General features: G+C 35.6%; 2 protein-coding genes across 2 annotated transcripts in view; both read right to left on the bottom strand.

The window, feature by feature from the left end:
- LPCAT4 (lysophosphatidylcholine acyltransferase 4) overlaps nt 1-19228 on the bottom strand; it is a 162631-nt gene that overhangs the window by 57112 nt on the left and 86291 nt on the right. The gene's annotated exons all lie outside the window — the stretch shown is intronic.
- LOC309626886 (uncharacterized protein) lies at nt 1172-18352 on the bottom strand (the record flags this gene model as incomplete). The annotated part of the gene is given in 4 exon segments (XM_082388218.1): nt 1172-1279; nt 1281-1580; nt 1584-2126; nt 9569-18352. Coding segments are annotated over 4 exon segments (1920 nt in total). The 5' UTR covers nt 10538-18352.

Genomic DNA, 19228 nt, shown 5'->3' with positions numbered 1-19228 from the left:
TATTTTTCAGACAACAGATGGCAAAGGTTGTAGCAAGAACAGCTCTCTTGACAACCTGGTCTCCTGTGCTGTTCTGGGAGCCATCTCTGGATATCCAGCCTATAGTCTGTTCTTCCAGACTTTGCAACAGTTCATAAGCATGTAATTCTCTATATTAAATCATATTTCTTAAACTAAGTAGAATGCAATAGATTCCTGACTGGTCCACCAAAGAACCATCATCATTACACTCAGTGTGAAATCAATTAAGGATGAGATCAACAAACAGCTAGGAGTCATAAACATCTGCTAAGATTAATCATGAAGTCATGGAGAAAAGAAATGTTTCCATGACCTTTTTCTCATGAAAATGACCTGCTTTCTTTGCCTTCCTCTACATACTCATGGAAGAAAAATTTACAGTTTAATTCCTTTTAAAATATAAGTATAATATCTCTTTTAGTGATATTTTTCAACTCTTTGATATCTTCAGAATCTTGAGTTTACATCCCTAAATCATTTTTGAAACCATAGTAAAGAAATTACTCTGTTGCTTAGAATGGTTACCCTTATTATAGTTATTCAAAAAAAAATGAAACTCTTTATATTCACTTTATAGACCCATATATGTGTTGGACACTATGAGTATCTACAACATGAACTCTAATCGTTTAAACATTCACTTATTATAACCCAGTCAATTTGACCTATGCTGTGATCCTCAAATATACCAAGTTCATTACTATCTTCAGATTTTTGCAATACCTGTTCCATCTGCCTAGAAGGTTCTGCCTGCCGATGTTTGTGTAGTTGGCATATTCCATTTATCCAGATATCAGGCAAAACATCACCTCCTCATAAAGGCCCTGCTTCAAGACTAAAAGTAAATTCATTACCCACATCTCACACTTATTATCAAATATTTTGCTTCTCTTTATAGTATCTTCAGGAATATATGTCTTCTTGAAAACATGCTGTTTATTTTCTACATTGTTGGCTGTCTATTCCTACTAGATTGTAATTTCAGAGAGCAATAACTTTACCTATCTCAATATAGCTCTTTCTCCCAGGGCCTAGAATAGTCTTGACAAATGGGAGGTGATCAATAAATGTAGTGTTTAAAAAATGAATAAGTTAATTTCAGATGAAATTCTCCAGTCTTGGTTTTCTTATTCATTTTTCCCACTTTTTATCAGGCTAAGTGCTGATTAAACAACATTTTCACCGAAGCTTTTACTTCCTGGTTGTTAAGGGTATAAATCACAGGGTTCAACAAAGGAAAGATTACAGTGTGAAAGAGAGAAACCAACCACCTTGTCAGCTGGGAAGGCTCTGAAGGGGCAGGTGTAGATGAAGATGCCAGGCCCAAAAATAAGAAATATAACGATGATATGGGTGGTGCATGTGGACACAGCCTTGCTCTTCCCCTCAAAGGAGGAACCACATTCACAGCAGAAGGTGACTGCATAGGAGGCCAGAAGCCTCAAGAAACACAGGAGGGTGAGCAGACCACTGTTGAAGACCATCACGAGCTCCACCACAAAGGTGTCTGTGCAGGCCAGCTTGATGACCTGTGGCACATCACAGAAGAAGTTGTCCAGTCAGTTTGGGTCACAGAAGGGCAAGCGGAGGATGAAGGCCACCTGGATAATGGAGTGGACAAAGTCTCCAAGCCACAGAGCCAACAGCAAGGCATAGCAGGTTCTAGGGTTCATGACAGTTGAATAGTGTAAAGGACGACAGATGGCAATGTAGTGGTCAAATGCCATCACAACAAGGAGTAACCCCTCCCCTCCTCCAAGGAAGTGCAAGTAAAAGAGCTGAATGATGCAGCCTCTATAGGAGATCACCTTCTTCTCAGAGAGGAAGTCCACCAGCATCCTGGGAGCCACAATGAAGGAGTAGGATGCATCCAGGAAGGCCAAGTTGCCCAGAAAGTAGAGGGGGGCCGTGAGGCCAGGGTCTGACCTGATGGTGAAGATGATGAGGAGATTGCCAGGGAGGATGAGGTAGAAAACTAAAACTAGCACAAAGACCAGGAGCTGAATATTTTGAGACTGGGTCAGACCAGCAAGAATAAATTCTGTCACCACAGTACTGTTCTCATGCTCCATCCTCTCTGCGGGCAGTACATAAAGAAGCAGAGTTTATTATTACAATTTCTTACAACTATACCCGAGTTGTTCTCCAGCTAAAAATATCTGACATATTCACCATTTCAGTGTTTCAACCCTCTCCAATATCCTGGGCAAACTCCAAACATTTCCTTCCTCTATATTTAAAACAAACAAATAAAACACTGTTCTCAAAGATGCAGTCTTATTCCCATTCAGCCATGTGCTTCTATACCACTGCTGTTCACTGTCAGAGTCTAGTATCATACACCTTCTTGGGATTCCTGCCTTCTTGAGTCATAGAAAATTTTCCTGATTGAGATAGAACACAACTCCAATTAGTAAGATCTTTACATTTTAAAAAATTTATTTATTTTATTTATTTATTTTTGGCTGCGTTGGGTCTTCGTTGCTGTGCATGGGCTTTCTCTAGTTGCGGCGAGTGGGGGCTACTCTTCATTGCGGTGCACCGGCTTCTCATTGTGGTGGCTTCTCATGCTGCGGAGCACGGGCTCTAGGTGCACGGGCGTCAGTAGTTGTGGCTCACAGGCTCTAGAGTGCAGGCTCAGTAGTTGTGGCGCATGGGCTTAGTTGCCCTGTGGCATATGGGATCTTCCCAGACCAGGGCTCGAACCCATGTCCCCTGCATTGGCAGGCGAATTCTTAACCACTGCGCCACCAGGGAAGCCCAAGATCTTTACATTTTGATGGTTGTACTGTGCTTGAGATTTAGCAGTTTTCTTGGAATTACACACATTTTCTCCTCATCCACCAACCCAAACTTTTTACTGAGTATTATGCTTTCTTCAGCTCTTGTGGAATTCCCAGTTCCTGCCTGCTAACTCTCTGCCTTGCTCTCTGTTTTCTCTTATTGCCCTCCTCTGACCTGGCGTCCTTGTATTACCCTGACTCCAAGCTGGTCACCAGTTTCCAACAATAACTTTACTTTTCTCCTAACTTAGAGGTAGGCTCCAGCTGTATCCCTGGTGATATAGCACCACTTACATAGCCACTCTTCACCTTGTCCATGCAGCTTCATAACACTCTCTCAGTCTCAATTCCTTTCTAAATTCTCCCCATCTCCATCTTTCCCTGAAACCAGCATGACGCCCAAGGGAGAGCCTTTGACAAACAACAGGTTACTATATAAATTTGCCAGGATAAATTTTTTAAATTAATTATGTCAACACATAAAATCATAGCATAGAAGAGGGAGAAGTAACAATAAAGATCCTATAATCTACTGATTACTTTCAAAGACAAGAGAACTAAAGCTACCGTGGTAGCAGCACTTAAGTTTAGAATGTTTTCTTTATTGTTACTATTGACAAGTAGTAGAAGAACGCAGGTGTGTATAATCCAGTGTAAATACATAAAGAAATTATTTGCACAGCTTTAATCAATGAATGCTGTTTTTTGTGTACTTGAATAACAAAAAATATTACTAGCCTAAAATCACTCCTTAACAGAGCTTAGAATTAGAAGTTTAACCCTGTATAATTAAAACACTAGTTATTGGGGGAGGTGGAATCCAGATGTAAGGCTCAGTCTGTTTAGTGGTGGGTGCTTATTCTAGAAGTGTCATGTGATGATCCACTGAAGAGTGAAAAGAAATAGTATTAAGTATGTATTGCATGTATATAATGATGCATATATGTGTATATATCATTGGCTTTTAATTTTATTCTTTTCAAAATGCTACTTTTAATATATATAATATATTAATATAATGGCATACAGACATTATAAATATATGTGCATATATTTAAGGCAAATGCTCAAAAATATTTTGTTGTGGGTATGAAATGTTTTTAAATATGAAAATTGCTAATCTACAGAAAAATACAATGTAGTATATATTAATATTCCCCATACCATTTAATTAAATACCATTTAATTAAATAGCACAATTGTCTTCAAGCAATCTCCAGGTTTTATGTAACTCTCACAATGTTGCCATTCTTCCCATTCCCATAAAACATTAATTGACCATTCTTGTCATTGTTCATAAATATTTGTTCTCACACAGGGAACCTTAGATTTTGAAATCTCTTCTAACTCTTTATGATGCAATGGAGAAAGTGCCATGGAGATTTGAGACTGCCACACCCTACTGAATATTTCCAAGGGGAGTATTAGAATGTCAACAGAATTTGGCAAGGAAAAATACCAGAACTTTGTAAAGGACAAATATTTTAGAATATGTCATGTAATGCCACACTGGCTTAATCCTGAATTCTAACACCAAAATCCTATCAGTGAGTGAGAAAATACAACCCTATTTGGAAGCCTATTAGTTAGGTCAAAAGTAAATAGAAGGTTAAGAAAAGTTCATTTACATCTTATAATAACATCAAAAAGGGAAAAAATGTAAATAAATGGTGAGAGGTTGTTGATATATATACCAAGGAAATAAGAAGGGTCAGGATGAGGATGAGACAAGTGAGGTAGGTATTGCTTCGGGCACAAAGTTAACCATGATACTAAAAACCTTAGTAATCAAGATAAATAATATTTTAATGCAATATTTTAAAAGTCAAAGTTTATGTAAAAATTATGAACAGAATATCTTAAAAAAAAAAAAAAGACAGCAACATTACAGATTTTTCCTTTTGCCTCAGGGTCCAATATGGCTCAACATAACACTATTACTAATCCAGACTTTATTTAAAATGTAGTATTTATTTTGTTTATCATGAATTTTTATTTTTTAAAATATTGATTGGACCTAGAGAATATAGTACTTAGGAAATTATGTCAGAGAGAAAGACAAATATTGTATGATATCACTTATATGTTGAATTTAAAAATATAACAAATGAATGTTTATGCAAAACAGAAACAGACTCACAGATATAGAACACAAACTAGTGGTTACCAAAGGGGAAAGGGCAAATTAGGGTTATGGGTTTAAGAGATACAAACCAGTATGTGTAAAATAGATAAGCAATAAGGATATATGGTATAGCACAGGGATTATAGCCATTATCTTGTAATAACTTTTAATGGTGTGTATCTGTAAAATTACTGAATCAATATGCTGTACACCTGAAACTAATAAAATATTGTCCATCAACTGCACTTCAAAAAATTGATTAGAATATTGTTTATTACTAAGTTTTTTTGTCACTCCCTTAGATATGTACTTAGGTGGAGTAAAAGCCCCATCTTGGAGTAGGTTAGAGTTCTGCCAAAAAAAAGTGTTTGACTTTGAAAAATGTGATATTTTTCCATAATTATAAACATAATCTGAGACTTTCCTCACTTCTTAACGTTCATCCCAATACATAAGATAAAATTAATCTGCAGACCTAAGCTAGTTCTTATAATGGAGTTTTTTTAAAGTGGGGTATTTTTGATTTTTAAAAATATTAAGGTAGTGTTTATCTCTATTACTGAGTTTTTTGACACATCCTTAGATTTTGCACCCAACTCAACAACTACTTATTGGGTGTCTACCCTGAGCCTGGCAGTATTGTGTCAGCAATGCAATACAGACAAGAGAAAAGCCCTTTCCTTACATTCCAATGCCGGGAGACAGACAATAAACAAACAAGCAGGAAAGAAAACATCAGATAGTAATGAGCTTTAGGATGAAAATATAACAGAGTGTGAGTTGGAGAGAGCTTGGGAAAGAGATTGCTGTTCTAGAAAGGGTGGTCAGAGAGGGTCTTTCTGGGGAGGTTTTATTAAAGTAAGATCTGAGTGTCTAAAAGAAACCATTCCAGTAAGAGGCCACCAAAAACAAAGATCTGTATAATACCAAACAATAACATCCACCATTTTCTGAAAAGGCTAGTAAAGTACTCTTCACTTTTCCAATTAAAAAAAAAAAAAAAGAAAGAAAGAAGGATCTGGTGTGTTGAGGAACAGAAAAGAGGTCAGGGTGCCAAGAGAGTGAAAAAATTTATACAGAGAGAAAATTCCTTCCCATGTCTTGTCCCTCATCTATATTTCCCCTGACACAAACCTCACAATAGAAAATAGCTATTACTCTTTGTGTATCTTCCCAAAAGCACTATGCATAGAAAAGCAAATGTCATTATATATTCCTTTCTCCCTATTAATAAACAAATATGATAAATATCTAAAAGTGGGGATTATTTAAATAAATTTTAATAACTGCATACAATTTAATACTTCACAGGCATTTAAAATATTATATATATACAATATGTATGTATATGTGACATGTACATTCATGTATAATATAGGTTCCAGAATATTTTTAAGACAGCAAGTTAAAAAGCAGCATATATAATATGTCCTTATATTTAAACAAAAAGTTTGAGCATGTGGCAAAAATGTGGAAAAATATATTTCAGAATGTTATATACATTCTCTGAACTTTTAAAAAATTGTGTATATATCTCATAATTCCTGTCTACCACAAAGTCAGTTTCTGAAGTTATTATTGTTATTAACATTGGCTCCTATTTAAAATTTTCCAAGTCTGCTTTCTACAATAAAAAATAATAATGTATTCATCTACTCATTCACTTCTTACTAGCCATTATTGAGAATCTACCAGAGCAAGTCATTGTGCTAAGAGATGAAATACAGATTTAACAATACAAACTCTAATTTCAGCGAAGGCAAAAAATTGTAAATACAGACACACAATTAAAATAATGGTGAGATGTTTTATAAAAGAACTGTGCTTAGAGTATCATAAGAGCAAAGAGGAATGAACACCATATGTGCATTGGAAATATATCAAGAAGCAGGAAGCACTATGGCTGTCTTCACTGAAATGATCATCAACAAATGGTAAAGGAGAGAATAGTGTGCAAAGTCATAGAAGAATCAAACCCCATGCCTGTGCAGAAACAGTAAGAGGCAAGATTGGAAAAATGGGTAATTTCTAACAGATTGTATTTGATTAAATTTACAATTCATCAGAAGAAATTCAGGAGATACCCATTAGACTGCTGTTTTACACTATATGTAAAGGATATATCTAGCTGACTTGATAAAATTTACAACTTCTCAGTGTATAGTTGCTATGTGCTGCAGATATATCATCAGAATTTTTCAACATTTTTCAAAAGTATACTCTTACGTTTGAAATTCAAAACTTATTATGGCATTCAACATGGCAGGTATTAATCTGATAGACTTTATTCTGGGATATAGGACAAATTTCAACACGTTTTTAAGATTGAGATCATACTAAATATGTTCTTGGACCACAATGGAATTAAACTATAAATGTATCAGGCATATTCTCAAATATTCAGGAAAAAAACACACTCTGAATAACCCATGAGTAAGAAAGTCAAAGTAGAGATTAGAAAATATTTTTAATGGAATGAAAATGTGAACACAACATATAAAAATATGCAATATGTAGATAAAGCAGTGCTTGAAGGGAAATTTGTAGCATCAACTGATTTTATTTAAAGGGTTTATAAGAAAGAATTTAAATCAATAATTTAATCTTCCAATTTAGAAAAAGAACATTAAATCCAAAGAAAGAAGAAATTAAATAATATAGATGAGAAGAAATATACACATTTTTTACACAGAGAAAAACAAACGAAACCAAAAGCTAGTTCCTTGTAAAGAACAATAAAATTCATAAAAATTTAGCCACTTTCGTCAGGAAAAAAAAAGAGATTACACAGATCAATAATATCAGAAGTTAAATTAGGGCAATTATTACAAATATTACAGAAATTAAAAGAATGCTAAGGGAACATTCTGAGCAATTTCATGCCAATAAATTTGATAACTTAGGTTGAATGTACAATATTCTGAGTCCATTAATTACCAAAACTAATTCAAGAAGAAACAGATAACTTGAATAGCTGTATATATGTAAAAGAAATTTAATGTGTACTTAAAAATCTTCCCACAAAGCAATCTTCAGACCCAAATGGCTCGGCTGATGAAATCTGCCAAACAGTTATTCAAGAAAAAAATCTAACTCAACACAAACTCTTTCAGAAAATAGATTATTAAAGGGATAATATTTTTAATAATCTCTGTAATTCCTTCTGGTACACATTAAGTTATTTAGAAGCATATGACTTAATTTGCAAATATTTGGGGAATATATTTCTCTTGTCAATTGTTTCTAATTCAGATTCACTGAGGTCAGAGCATATATTCTGTATGAAATATAGTAAGACTTTTACGGGCTAGCATATGGTCTATCTTTGAGACTGACTCATGTGCACTTGAAAAGAATGTGTGCTTGTCATTGATGAGTGCAGTACTCTATAAACAGCAACTGGTCAAGTTTGTTGATAGTGCTGTTCAAATATCCTGTATCTCTACTGATGGAAGCTCACATATACTATCAATTTTTTTAAAAAAGTTTTTAATCTCAGTGTATGCTGTTGGGTTCTCTATTTCTTCATTTAGATATGTTTAGATATCTACAGCTCAGCACATAGAATGGTCTCCTACTCCATAAAAGATTTTATACTTAATTTCTCACATTAAACCCCGTTATACTTAAAATAACTAGAGTGATTTATGTAATCTCCAACAGAATCTATAGTACCAGTAAGTATCATTACCATAATCGGATTGAAATCAATTGAGGACAAGTTTTAACATCCAGGGAGGATTTGTAATAACCCATTAGTAATAATCATGAAGCACTGAAATACAATCAAGTGAAATAATTTCATGACATTTTTTCAATAAAACTAATTATTTTCCTTTCTTATCAGTCTACCAACTTTGAGGGAGGAAAGAATATATGTTTTCAACAATTTTCAAGCTTTTTAAATTGCTCAAAACAGGTCTGCAGAATAACATTTGGCTTTTAATGATGTTTTGCCAGTTACTGATCTCTACCCAGAATTCTGATGATATACCTCTAAATCAGGGCTCCCCACCCCCCGGGCTGCGGATCAGTATCGGTCCACGGCCTGTTAGGAACTGGGTGGCACAGCAGGAGGTGAGCGGTGGGTGAATGAGTGAAGCTTCATCTGCCGCTCCCCATTGCTCCCCATCGCTCGCATTACCACCACCCCTACCCCTCCCCACCTCCCAGCCCCCCAACCCCCATCCATGGAAAAATTATCTTCTATGAAACTGGTCCCTGGTCCCAAAAAGGTTGGGGACAACTGATCTAAATCATGGAAGAAACAATTACAGATAAGTCAGCTCTCTTGCTTAAAGTATTGAGATGAATTCTTACTGCAATTAGAATAAAATAAAACTTCTTATCTCAGCCTAAGAGACCTTAGTTATTTGACCCTTACAGTCACATAGAACTTAACACCTAAAATCTCTCACACTTACTCATTATACTCCAACCACTCTGGTGTTTCTTTTATGTTCTTTAAACACACTAAGTGTACTCTCTTGTTATGCATAACTTTCCCCCATTAGTTACAACAGCACCTGAAAAATGGAAGGAACTCAATGAAAAACAGTATTTGTTAAATGAATGAATGATTTGTAGCCAGAATTTCCCCTTCATGACTTCCTATTATAAAATCCATTCAACAAATCACATGCCGGCTCAATACTCTCCTCATGGAAGCTCTCACTTCCTGGTTGCGAAGGGTGTAAATCACAGGGTTCATCAAAGGAAAGATCACTGTGTGGAAAAAGGAAACCACCTTGTTTGCTGATAAGGCTCGGAAGGGGCAAGTGTAGATAAAGATAGCAGGTCCAAACATGAGAAACATAATGATGACGTGAGTGGTGCATGTGGACAGTGCCTTGCTCTTCCCTTCAGAAGCAGACCCACGTACACGGCAGAGGATGACTGCATAGGAAGCCAAAAGCCCCAGGAAACACAGGAGGGTGAGCAGACCACTGTTGAAGACCATCACGAGCTCCACCACAAAGGTGTCTGTGCAGGCCAGCTTGATGACCTGTGGCACATCACAGAAGAAGTTGTCCAGTCGGTTTGGGCCACAGAAGGGCAAGCGGAGGATGAAGGCCACCTGGATAATGGAGTGGACAAAGCCTCCAAGCCACAGAGCCAACAGCAAGGCATAGCAGGTTCTAGGGTTCATGACAGCTGAATAGTGTAAAGGACGACAGATGGCAATGTAGCGGTCAAACGCCATCACAACAAGGAGTAACCCCTCCCCTCCTCCAAGGAAGTGCAAGAAAAAGAGCTGAGTGATGCAGCCTCTATAGGAGATCACCTTCTTCTCAGAGAGGAAGTCCACCAGCATCCTGGGAGCCACAATGAAGGAGTAGGATGCATCCAGGAAGGCCAAGTTGCCCAGAAAGAAGTAGAGGGGGGCTGTGAGGCCAGGGTCTGACCTGATGGTGAAGATGATGAGGAAATTGCCAGAGAGGATGATGAGGTAGAAAATTAAGATCAGGACAAAGACCAGGAGTTGAATATTTTGAGACTGGGTCAGACCAAGGAGGATGAATTCTGTCACCACTGTGCTATTTTCTATCTTCATCTCCTCTGCCTGTAGTATATCAGGGAGTAGAGAGGTTATTTCCAATTCTTCCATCTAGATCATAGTTCTTCTCAAGCTAAAAGCTGTGTATTCTACATCTATGTTATACCATCACTCTCCCACAAACGAAGAAATCTCTTCTACCCTTTATTCTTCTATAAATCATTAAGTGCCAGCACCCAAGTCTTGAAGCCACACTCTTCTGCTTCTGTCCTGTGCTCCTATTTAACTGCTCTCTCATGCAGCACTCTGCCCTGCCCTGGATTTGTTTATGATTTACATGAGGCATATGAACATTTTTCTGACTGAGAAAAAAACTTAAACACAGATACTAAATTCTTCAAGTTTTTATTTGAATGGGGGGGTGGGTGGTGGTGAGGTGAGGATTGACAGCAAAGAGGAATGACAGAGCTTTTTATGGTAACAGAAACATTCCATATCTCAATTGTAACGGTTACAAGTGTCTTTTTTGCCCAAAATTTATTGAACCATTAAACTATACAGAAATTGGTAGATTTACTGTATGTAAATTATACCTTAAGAATGTTTACCTAAAAAGTTTTTTAAAGCCTGCTTACTTGAAATATTTCCTTTTTCTCTATGGAATATTAACCCATCATCCGAGTCTAAATAAAAAGAATCCTGGTCATTCTGGAGAAATTGAGATCTGAGGCTTATCTGTACAGTGGTCTCTAAATTGGCAATGTGCTCATCCAATGCACATGATAATTTATTGGTATGAAAATTTGGAGGCCCAGGGTAGTCCACCCCAAAATGTGCCTCAATGGCGTATTGATTATTTTGAATTAATGTTACTTAAGAAATTGTCAATGCAAAGGAGACACTCTGATCTTTCTTTCTGTCTCCCTGAAAACAGGAAAGAAATCTCTCATGTGAAAGGTGCAGCCCCTGCATCTGGAGATAGAAGGACACCCTTATCACTAGATAGGGAATTTGAGCTGAGAAACCTGTATAAATGAACCTTGTTACTTTTTAATTTTTCTACCCCACGCCCAGACTCCGTTTAGATTCTTCACTAATTGACCTCCTAAGTCAAAGCCTAAGTTTCTTTGTCCTGTCAATTACTCACAAAGTTACTGTTTTTCATCTAAAAAGTACATAAGCACCTGCTTTGGCCACTTGTTTAAATCTCATTTCTATGAGACCTCCATGCACATGATTAAAATTTGTTTCTCTTTCTCTGTTAATTTGTCTTGTGTCAATTTTATTATTAGACACAAGAACTCAAGATGGGTAGAGGGGAAATTTCCCCCTCCCAGACAAAAACAATAATAGAATTTCTACGTACATGATTTTATCCCATCCTTTGCAGTTCTATTTTTGAAAGTGTCATAGTATAAATGAATATAAAATATACAAATAAAATACATATGTTGCTCATGCATGATCAAAAATTGTTTATTTTTAGGATAAAAATTTTCAGAACTTGAAGACTTGAACTAGAGCATAATACTGCAGTGTGATATAGAACAATGGTGCACATGCTTTCAGTTACATGGCACACTTGTTTTTAAGTAGTGTTGTGGAATATGGAGTGTTGAGAGGAGGGAAAGACGGGTCCACTAACTTTAACTGTAATGGGAGACAGAATGCAAGAGAAGAGAAAGTACAATCAAGTCCCAAATCAAGAAACCAAAGAAAATATTTATAATGGCATAACTATTCAAAACATCAAAATATCTGATTTTGTATGTCTAAACCCAAATAGATTAATTAATAACAGATGTTTTGTGTAGAGTCAATATTACAAATTATTAAAGAGGCACTTTACATTACACAGGCACACAGATGTACATACAAATGCATGTATGCACACACACACATGCACAAGCACATGAATTGTTTCCTAAGCAAAACTGAAGCACAAACATTTACAAATGGCACAATCCAAATTAGTTTTTCTGTTCTCTACATCTTTTCGTCCTTTCTTCCTTCCTTACATTCGTTCTTTCTTTCTTTCTCTCTTTCCTTTTTTCTTCCTTTCTTTCTCTTTCTTTCTTTCTCTTTTCTTTCTTTCTCTTTCTTTCTTTCTTTCTTTCTCTTTCTTTCTTTTCTTTCTTTCTTTCTTCCTTTCTTTCTTTCTCTCTCTCTTTTCTTTCTTTCTTTCTTTCTTTCCTCCTTCCCTCCCTTCCTTCCTTCCTTTTTTCTTAGCATTCATTGGCTTCAATATTTATCATTCTTTCTGTGCATAAAACCTACTGTTAGAAAAGTAAGTCAAGAATCCCTCTGTACTTATTACTAAGTTATGTGCATCTCCCACTCTATTATATACTTGGTTATTTCATACTGTTGCAAACGTCTAGACTGTCTTTAGGACATAAGAGAAAACTTTATGTATTAAAGGTTAAGGGTTGCAGGCTTTTCCACAGTGCTTTTTGTTTTATTTCCTATCATGCACTTATGTTCTTCTATTGACTCCTTAACAGATAGGATGTATTACTATCTAACATCCCTCACTTCTTTCAGTTAATATATGATATATAAATTTAAGACCAAGTGTTAACATCCCCAAGAAAACTGGTATTTTAATAAAGGCTTTATGTATCCCCAATAAAGTAATTCTAAATATCCAGAGGAACTAGAGCTATATTATTAAGGACAGATAAAAGGTGTTATTGTATTATTGAATTCAGACTTCAAATATTAGTTTGTTTCTACTATAATGTTGACCATTGCATTCCAAGACAGCAGATGTCCCAACAGAAAAGTTGTAACATGTTTCCATTTATTCCTTCTTTCTGTTCTTTATAATAATAAGAATGACAAAAACGTTTACCTCTCCAGCAATCCAACATTGTTCTCACACAGCAGACACCACCTCCTAATGGAAGAGACAATAACTTTCAATTCCTGCCTTTGCTCTTAAATATCTCTTCTCACAGAGGGGCCTCTTAACATTTGAAAATAACAACCAATTTCTGATGCAACAGAGACTGTACTTTGGGAATTTGAAGGATAACAAAACTATAGAACACTTTCAAAGGGAAATTTTAGAATGCCAACAAGATATAATCAAAGAATTAGACTAGAGATACGTTAGGTACAAATACTCAAATATATATCAGTTAAAGAGACACGGTGTCAGTTTCTGGACTCTAAAATCAACATTCCATCAGTGATGGAAATGATGGAATAGCCAGAACGTTTATTAGGTCTGAGTGAATAGAAAGTCAAGGGAGATTTATATTTTACACTGCAATTCAAAGAGAGAAAGGTAGTATAATTGACAGAAAATCATTGGTATATCAAAAAAGGAAATAATGTAGTCAAGTAGATGGTAAATATGTTAGATTCACCATATTTCTGGTGACAAAGAGATAGGCAAAGAGAAAATAAATGATGTTCACAAAGACTCCTTTGAATAATCCTTCTTAGAAAAAAGAACTGCATGTTGTAGAACTGACTAAATCCTCAGTGGAGATGTCCTCCTAAATAGACCCTATTTGGTCTTTGTATCTACTATTTTTTCATTTTAGGAATAGTTGTCTTCTATGCTTTGCTAAAGCGATGATGAGGAACTATTTTTTTCAATTTAATATTATTAAACAGAAGGAAAATAATTAAGAATCATGCAGTAGAAGGCAACATAATTTAAATTTTAGTAGATTTGATTTTGTTTTAAAGACACATATTTTCTATTTAAAAAATTAAAATACTAGCCATATATTTTTAAAATAAAAAAATGCATAATCGAACATATTTCATTCTAATTTATATCCAGTTCAGAGAAAGAGAGGTGGGAGGAATGAAAAATGGAAAAAGTAGAGGAAGAAAGAGATACACAAAGTTATGAAGGTAAAAATAATAGATTAAAAGGAAGGGGAAATTAAAGAACAGGAATAAATGTAAAGACTATATTAGGAAAATAAGAAATGAATATGAAAGGATAGAGAGGCATAGAAATGCATATTCTGTAAAACCACATATTCAAATAGACTTAACAGATAAAAGAAAGTTATCTGTTGCTTGAAAACTTCAAGCTGCTTTCCAAGCTCACTCCAGAAGTCTTAATCTCACTGAACAAGACAAAAATGGTTTCTGCTCCTGGGGATTTTACATCCTAATGCATGGAGAAGACAATAAACAAACACACCAGAGAGAAAATATCTGATAGTGGTGAGTGCTATGATGGAAATATAACACAGTGATGTTCTGGGAAGAAATGGAGAAAGAGCCTGCTGCTCTAGCTGAGCTAGCCACAGAGAGCCTTTCTGAGGAGATAGCATTTCAACTAAGATCTGAGTGTCTACAATAAGTCCACCATGAGAAGATCTGAAGAAAGAGCTGATAAAATCCATGGAGCAGGAAGGGGATCGTGCAGTGAGAAGCAGAAAGAAGGAAAAAGAAACAGAAAGGCCAGTGTGGCAAGATAGTAGTGGGGAAGTGGGGAAAAATTATAAGGCAAGATAAAGAAGTGCCAGATATACACCAAATGGCAATTGGTCATCATTCCAGTTGAGACGTTATAAGCAGAAGAGTGTCATTATCTGATTTATGTTTTTAAAAAGATTATTCTGGTTACTAGTAAAAATGGGTCATAGAGGGCAAGGAGTGAAAGCCAGGAGACCAGTTAGAGAGCATTTGAAGTACTATAGACAAGAGATGATGGTAGGTTATGCCAGGAGGTAGAACAAGAGACAGAGGAATTTATACCAAAGATATATTTTGGAGAAATAGTCAAGGGGACTTTTTTTTAAATTGGAGTATAGTTGCTTTACAATGTTGTGTTAGTTTATGCTGTACAGCAAAGTGAATCAGCTATACCTATACATATATCCCCTCCTTTGGATGGATACATATATCCAATCCTTTTGGATTTCCTTCCCATTTAGGTCACCACAGAGCACTGAGTAGAGTTCCGTGTGCTATACAGTAGGTTCTCATTAGTCATCTATTTTATCCATAGTAGTGTATATATGTCAATCCCAATCTCCCAGTTCATCCCACCCCACTTACCCTCTTGGGGTCCATACATTTGTTCTCTATGTCTGTGTCTCTATTTCTGCTTTGCAAATAGGTTCATCTGTACCATTTTTCTAGATTCCACATATATGCATTAATATACAATATTTGTTTTTCTCTTTCTGATTTATTTCACTCTGTATGGGAGGTCCATCCACATCTCTGCAAATGGCACAATTTCATTCCTTCTTATGGCTGAGTAAGGGGAATTTTTGAAGGACGGGATATGAGAGGTGAGGAAGCGAGAATAACTCTTAAGACTTTGAATGACATAACTGTGTGGGTGATTGTGTCATTTACAAATATGGGGATAACTGGAACAGGTAAAGGTTGAAAAGTAGACATTCTGCTTTAAATAGATTTGGTTTTTAAAATGTATTTTTAATAAATAATACGTTTATAAGTTTCAAAAATAAATGATTTAAAAATAATCTGTACAATGAGAAATGTCCTTCCCACCCCACTCCTCCATACGTTCATTTCTCCTCATATCTCATGACAGAAAATTAATATTAATTTCTGTTGTGTCCTTCAACAAATTACATGCATTTACAAGCTAGCATGAAAGTAAATTCTTGATTATACTTCTTTAAATATAATTTATATACATTAAAATGCACAGATAAGTGTTGGGCTTGATAATTTCTGTCAAATGTATGCATTCAAGGAACCACTATTCCAACAAAATATAGAATATTTCCTTCATTCCAAAAAGTTGCTTTGTGATCCTTGTCATTCTCCCCTGTAACCACCACCATTGCTAGCAACCACTTTCTAATTTCTAACATCATAGACTAGTTTTGTTTTTCCTTGGATGTGATGAAAGTGGAAGCATATGACAGGTACTGCATATTATTAAAGCAGTAATTAAATAATTGAAGCATAAGCGATAGACAGTGGAAAGGTAAAATTAAGAAAGATAATACTTTTAAGCACTGTAATCTGAGTTGAAGAAGAAGAAAAACAGGTGTAAACTAATTTTGTCATTGCTCACAATATGGACCTAATGATATTACCTATAAATTCCAGAAATGATCTTATTACATAAGATACAAACATAAACCCCCAAAATGTCTAATATGGTAGCCACCAGCCACATATTAATATTGAGCACTTGAAATGTGGCTGTAAACTGAGGAACTGAATTTTAAATTTTACTAATTAATTTAAATGCAAAAAGTCACATCTGGGTACTCTACTGGGTAGCACAGCTCTAGAATAATACAGGAACCTTAACTCATTTAACTAAAATAACATTCTTTCTAATTTATTTGCTATTTTTCATTTTAACCTTTTTCTTTTTTCAGTATTCTGGAGAGTCACCCAAACCTGCAACAGGCATCGCATAAGAAAAAATAAACTTTTGATGAAAAACCAATGAAATTTTGGTGTTACTGCTGTGGCATAACCTATTAAAGCTGGTAACCAACCAAAGTTAAAAGTAAATCAATATCCTCACCATCTTCCAGAAAAACATAAAGACATTCATACATTTAACTCCAATCATACCAAATCTTTACTTATGCAAATGTTATTTTCATGTAGTTTAGTTATTTTTCTAAACTTCAGAAGTTTGTTTGTTGTTTTGATGGTTAATACAGTAGATTTTATTTAGCTTTAACCACATACTTACCGTTTTTTTTTTTCTTTGTCATCTCAAACCTCCCAGCCAGGATCACTTTCTTATTGTTTCAAGGCTATACCTTGAAATTTCCCTTAGCTGGTTATCTGCTAGTAGCAAACTTTGTTTCTGCTTTTCTGAGGATGTTTTTATTTTATTTTCACAGAGCTGATAATTATTTTCTCTCCAAACATTGGTTTACATTTTTGCTGTTAAAGAAGTCAGCTGATTCCCTAACTAGTTTTCCCTTGGGAATAAGCTCTGCTTTTCTATTCAGATACTTTCAGGATCTGCTTGGCTGTCTTTACTCATCTGCAGCTCCATTATGGTGTGTTTTAACGTGCATTTAAAAAAAAATCTTAATATTTTGGTGGGATTCTTGAGTATGGAGATTGGTGTCTTTCATTAGTTTTGGAAATTTTTCAGCATTATCTTTTCAAATATTGCCTCTGTCACATTTTTGTCTATCCTCTCGTTCTGAAACTCTGATGAGGCATATGTTAAAATTTTTCATTCAGTTCTCAATGTCTCTTAATCTGTCTTTCATTTTCTATCCCCTTTTGTCTCTGCCCTGCACTGTTGATAATTTACTTAGCTCTGTATTCTAGGTTACTGTTTTCTCTGGGTGTGTCTAATTTGTATTTAAATACACCTATTGAATTTTTAACCTGAATCTGTTCTCTTTATTTTTCTTATAATTTTCCTGTTTGTTTTTATAGTGTCCTTCTTTTTATTCATATTTCCAACCCTTTTTTATTTTTCCAAAAATACTAAATATACTTAATTTATAACCTGTGGTTCTTTTATGGTTGATTCTTCTTTCTGTTGTTCTTATGGCTGTCATTCACAAAGCCTTGCTTTCTTGTTTGTTCATTGATATTTGACTCTAAGCTCTTATTTCGTCAAAGTTAATCAGTAAAATACTTTGAGGCCTGGAACAAAGGCAAGATCTGCCAAAGGATATTTGTATTTCTTTCTTTCAGGAAGCATTATAGCTCTAGAATCAGAAACTTCAAACAAAATTGTCAGCTAGCAGTGATTCAGACTATTCACGAGTATAAATTCAAACTTGAAAAATATGTGTGAGTCCACTTATGTTCATAATTCTTTTTTCTCTTTTTTGCCTTTTAGGTGGTGAGATTTTACTTTATTTTATTTTATTTTATAACATCTTTATTGGAGTATAATTGCTTTACAATGTTGTGTTAGTTTCTGCTGTATAACAAAGTGAATCAGCTATACATATACATACATCCCCGTATCTCCTCCCTCTTGCATCTCCCTCCCACCCTCCTTATCCCACCCCTCTAGGTAGTCACAAAGCACCGAGCTGACCTCCCTGTGCTATGCGGCTGCTTCCCACTAGCTATTTATTTTACATTTGGTAGTATATATAAGTCCATGCCACTCGGTGGTGAGATTTTAAAAATGTTTCACCACTACCCTGAGAACATATCTGAAACCACTAGGTGGTGTTTCAGGGGGGCTCTGAGGAGCTCTGGTTCTTTATGTCTCAGCACAGAAAGAATTTAGAAAGAGGCAAAGTGATAGATAAGAAGTGATTTATTAGACTAGGACGCTCGTGAGGCTTACAAGTGGGCAGGCGAGATGGTGCCGCCAGAGAACTTAGTGGGCTACAGTTTTATAATCAAAGGAAAAGAGGGGAGGGGGAAAAGACCATCTTCTTCCTCATTTCTGAGTAGACGTCATGCTTCCATCATCAGCTCTTCCTCCAGGTTGGGCAGGGGAGATTTCTTGTCCCTACCTGGTCAAGCCGGGACTATCGTGGCATTGTGGAAAAATTATTTCAGGTCTCAATGCAATGAGGGTTTTTCACTTTGAAATGTCACCTTTCTATAAATTATTGTTTTTTATGTGTGCAGAAAGCATGTCTTAGGGGTCATTAACTTACTGAGCAGGATGTGGGTCTCATGCCACCATTGTTTTATTGTTTTGGGGCATGTCTCATGCTTCTGTTGCTAAGCAACCCTGCTTGGTTTTATAGTTAAGCAGACTGCTTTCTTGAGTGATCATTAACTTACAGGGGTCTCCTATACTTTTTTCTTTATCTACAATCCCCTAGTGGGATTAACTATTTAATCACCTACTTTGTCCTTTTACTCTGTCCCTATCATATCCTT

This window comes from Balaenoptera borealis, assembly GCF_965194805.1.
Source record: "Balaenoptera borealis genome assembly, chromosome: 3".
In the NCBI taxonomy this organism is placed as follows: Eukaryota; Metazoa; Chordata; class Mammalia; order Artiodactyla; family Balaenopteridae; genus Balaenoptera; species Balaenoptera borealis.
Note: the sequence above shows the minus strand (reverse complement) of the source record. Positions and strands in the feature narration are given on the sequence as shown.